We start from the raw sequence: 4,151 nt of genomic DNA, 5'->3' as shown, positions 1-4,151 counted from the left end.
CTAGTCCGGACCATGACTCTGATACCATTTGTTGTACCAAAGGAAGCCCACATATCTCCACAATGACATGATATTGTCCACTTTGGGCCTAGGCCCTCATGGCTTTGGTCTTGGGCTCTCCCCAAAAGGCCTCATTCCAATGGAAATATCAAGCACCCTTTTAACTCCATGATTTTTACCAAATTTTTCCAATGTGGGATTTTGATTGAACCCCAACAATCCTCCCCTCAAACGAAGGACTACAATTGCTCTCATAGTCCGGGCCTCCCCACGAGCATCTGGTCACTTTGACCTGCTTCGGGCCTCACTGCGAGCATCCGGTCACCCTGACCTTCTCGCCTCCCCGCGAGCATCTGGTCACCTTGACCTACTTGCTTCTGCACAAGTATCCGATTACCCTGACCTGCTCCAGGCCTCCCCGCATGCATCTGGTCACCTTGACCTACTCTGGGCCCACTGCGAGCATCCAGACACCCTGACCTACTCCAGGGCTCCCCGCATGCATTTGGTCACCTTGACCTACTCCGGGCCCACTGCGAGCATCCAGACACCCTGACCTGCTCTAGGCCTCCCCGCATGCATCTGGTCACCTTGACCTACTCCGGACCCACTGCGAGCATCCAAACACCCTGACCTGCTCCAGGGCTCCCCGCATGCATCTGGTTACCTTGACCTACTCCGGGCCCACTGCGAGCATCCGGTCACCCTGACCTACTTGCTTCCGCACAAGTATCCGATCACCCTGACCTGCTCCAGGCTTCCCGCGAACATCCGATCACCCTGACCTGGTTTGGGCTTCCCTGCGAGCATCTGGTCACCCTGACCTACTTGCTTCCGCACAAGTATCCGATCACCCTGACCTGCTCTAGGCCTCCCCGCATGCATCTGGTCACCTTGACCTACTCCGGGCCCACTACGAGCATCCGGTCACCCTGGCCTACTTGCTTCCGCACAAGTATTTGATCACCCTGACCTACTTCAGGCTTCCCGCGAACATCCGGTCACCCTGACCTACTCCGAGCCCACCCTTAACTTCGTTCAAGACCGTCCCACTTGACATCTGGTCCGGACCATGACTCTGATACCATTTGTTGCGCCCAAAGGATGTCTACATATCTCCACAATGATATGATATTGTCCACTTTGGGCCTAGGCCCTCATGGTTTTGCTCTTGGACTCTCCCCAAAATGCCTCATGCCAATGGAGATATCACGTATCCTTTTAACCCCATGATCTTTACCAAATCTTTCCAATATGGGACTTTGATTGAACCCCAATATAGCGATTGGGAGATTATTAATACAGTCGTTCTCAGTTAAGTTTCGATGTTTAGATAATATATGGAATAATATATGAGACGGGAGTTAAGTGGGTCAACGAGTATTGTACGTTGACAAAACATGTCCTAACTTGAGGATTAAACAATAGAAAATTTAAATGGATCAAGGAGAATAGGAAAATTCTAACTATGATTAGGCAAGAAAAAAATATAAGTAGATTAAGGACCATACTTGGTAATCAGAGGTTTAGATAGATTAGAAGTTGATCAAACACTTAATGTTAATCGAAGAAGAAGTGCTATTATAATGTAATTTATTAGTATTAATTAAAATTGAAATATGTATGTTGTAATAGCTAAAACTATAAATATTTTTTATTAATCAGAGTTATAGTATCCATATTATAAGAGCTATAGATTAGTAAGTGCTACCATAACAATAAAGATTATGACAATTTTGATAAATGAATTAGACACGGATGAAATAGATGGAGTGCAATTAAAAAGGTATTGTTTTTTTTTAATTTTTGCCCAATAAATTTTGTCAAAAGAAATCTTTTTCATTTTTTTATATTTTAAAGTATTTAATAAAATTTATTTATTTTACTATTTTCAAAGTTTTATTATTACTTTTTAATTCATTATTATTATTATTTTTAATAGATCATATCACACTTCACTTCGCCACCATTTTTCCTATTATCAACCGCGGGACACCGTAACGGCCACATCTAGGGTTTCTGCGTGATCGAGCCATTTAAATACCGCGGCAATTCGGATCAGCCTCTCGCGAAGCGGCGGCTGTACTCGTTCGGAAGATGAGTCGCGGAGGCAGCGGTGGATCGGCGGCGGCCGGTGCGAAGAGTGGGAAGAAGAAAGGATCCACCTTCGTCATCGACTGCGGGAAGCCGGTGGAGGACAAGATCATGGACATCGCCTCCCTGGAGAAGTTCCTTCAGGAACGCATCAAGGTGAACGGAGGCAAGGCCGGCGCCCTTGGCGAAGCCGTCACCGTTACCCGTGAGAAGAGCAAGGTCACCGTCACCTCTGAAGGACCCTTCTCCAAGCGGTAACAATTATTCACATCTCACTTTTTCTTTATGTTGAATCTCAACATAAAGAAGTTGCTCTTTATGTTGATCATGATGATTTCCGTTAACTTCGGTGGCTTAGCTGGTCGTGTCTATTGTCCGAATGTTTTTACAAAGAAGTTGCTCCTTATCAGGTGCCATTGAATAGATCGATACTTTATTTGACTTCTTAGATCACATTTTGTTAGATAATCCTTTAAATGCTAAGTTATCAAAATTATGTGTGTTAGCATCTTGTCTAACATGTCTAGAAGGATGATAAGATGTAGAAATCTTTCTGCTTAATATTTTTTGATTGCCGGTTTATGTTTTTTTTATCTGATTTGAAATGGATAAACTTCAGTCTGTAGGTATTCACTCATATAGTTAGCTTATTGAATCGATTAACAGAAGTCTCAATGATTAAAGAAGATAAGTGGATCACATAGCTTGCAGGCCTCAATTCATAACGCTGAATTGTTGTTTATCAAACTTTTAGTCTATTATATGTTGTTTATAGAACAGATTGAAGTCCTGAACATTATATTGGATTACGCGTGTTGCTTCTAATGATATGATTGTGAATTTATACATAAATTGAGTCCAGATCTCCGAGTTTTTTTTGCTTATTTTGACGTACTTTTTAATGAAATGATAGCATATTTTGGCATATCCTTGACAATATTTTCTATGTATTTGTACTCTGAAATAATAGTTGCTTGGTTAGGTCTTGTTCTGGGCGTGAACAGCAGGATTTAATGACAAACTCACCAGACAGGAGGGAAAAATTTCTATGTTTGCATAGACTTCCCCCCTTTCGATTGTTAATTTTATGCTTGTTTCGTCATAGTTATCATATAATTTCTTGAAACTATGATTTATACTCCATTCAATTTCTTGGGAGGTTTGAGAAGGGGATGAATAGTGCGGAGGACCTAAAATGCATGTTTTTGTGTAACCTTTTGTTAAATCTTAAGCAATTATCATATTAGCTTGAGCGATAGTTAGAATGTGAAATTGTATGTTTAGTTTTGAAGCTTTTGGTTTGGGAATGTCTTGCAATTTGCAGTTAGAATGAATTGCTGTAAACTAACCAAATCTCTTTACTCATCACTCTAATTTCGCTATCTTTATGTTTCAGACCTCCATCTAGTTTTCATCATCAGCTTAAAACCCTTTTGCATTCACCTCTGATCTTACAGATACTTGAAGTACCTAACAAAGAAGTACTTGAAGAAACACAATGTGCGCGACTGGCTGCGAGTCATTGCTTCGAACAAGGACCGCAATGTTTACGAACTGCGGTACTTCAACATTGCAGAGAACGAGGGGGAGGAGGAAGATTGATCTGCCATGTTTCCTTTGTGCAAGTTGCATTGTTTGGGTTTATTTTTGATAATGTAGTATGCTTCTTGTTTGCTACTGTTTGTTTGCATGAATGCTTATTATTTGCAGTTTGACTTCTTTATGCGTGAACATGTTTAGGTCAAAGATATTCTTCAATGATATGATTTTATGGAGATAAGTATTGAAATTTATTTAGATCGGGGTCCGGCCGTCCGGGCGTCCTAGTGTTTTGGCTGTCAGGGTTGATCTTGGTTGCCTAAATTGGCTATATATATATTGTGTTTCCTTTATCAAAAGTTAAGTACAACATTATTAGTTAGTAATTTAGAAATGTCATATCCTAAAATTATAGATGAATCTAAAAGGTTGCGTCTGATACAATTCTAATTCAATTCTGAACCATATTTTTTTGAACAAACTGTTTATATATTTTTCTTCTTTTTAAAATTTTAGTT

The 4,151-nt window shown here is 40.7% G+C and overlaps 1 protein-coding gene across 1 annotated transcript; it reads left to right on the top strand.

The window, feature by feature from the left end:
- The first annotated feature begins 2,039 nt into the window (after positions 1-2,039).
- On the top strand, positions 2,040-3,891 carry LOC122009369 (60S ribosomal protein L22-2-like). The gene is made up of 2 exons (XM_042565495.1): positions 2,040-2,348; positions 3,552-3,891. The coding sequence occupies exons 1-2, from the start codon at positions 2,098-2,100 to the stop codon at positions 3,694-3,696; spliced, it is 396 nt and encodes a 131-aa protein (XP_042421429.1). The 5' UTR covers positions 2,040-2,097; the 3' UTR covers positions 3,697-3,891.
- Positions 3,892-4,151: the final 260 nt, after the last annotated feature.

Source organism: Zingiber officinale, chromosome 8A, assembly GCF_018446385.1.
Source record: "Zingiber officinale cultivar Zhangliang chromosome 8A, Zo_v1.1, whole genome shotgun sequence".
Classification (NCBI taxonomy): Eukaryota; Viridiplantae; Streptophyta; class Magnoliopsida; order Zingiberales; family Zingiberaceae; genus Zingiber; species Zingiber officinale.
Note: the sequence above shows the minus strand (reverse complement) of the source record. Positions and strands in the feature narration are given on the sequence as shown.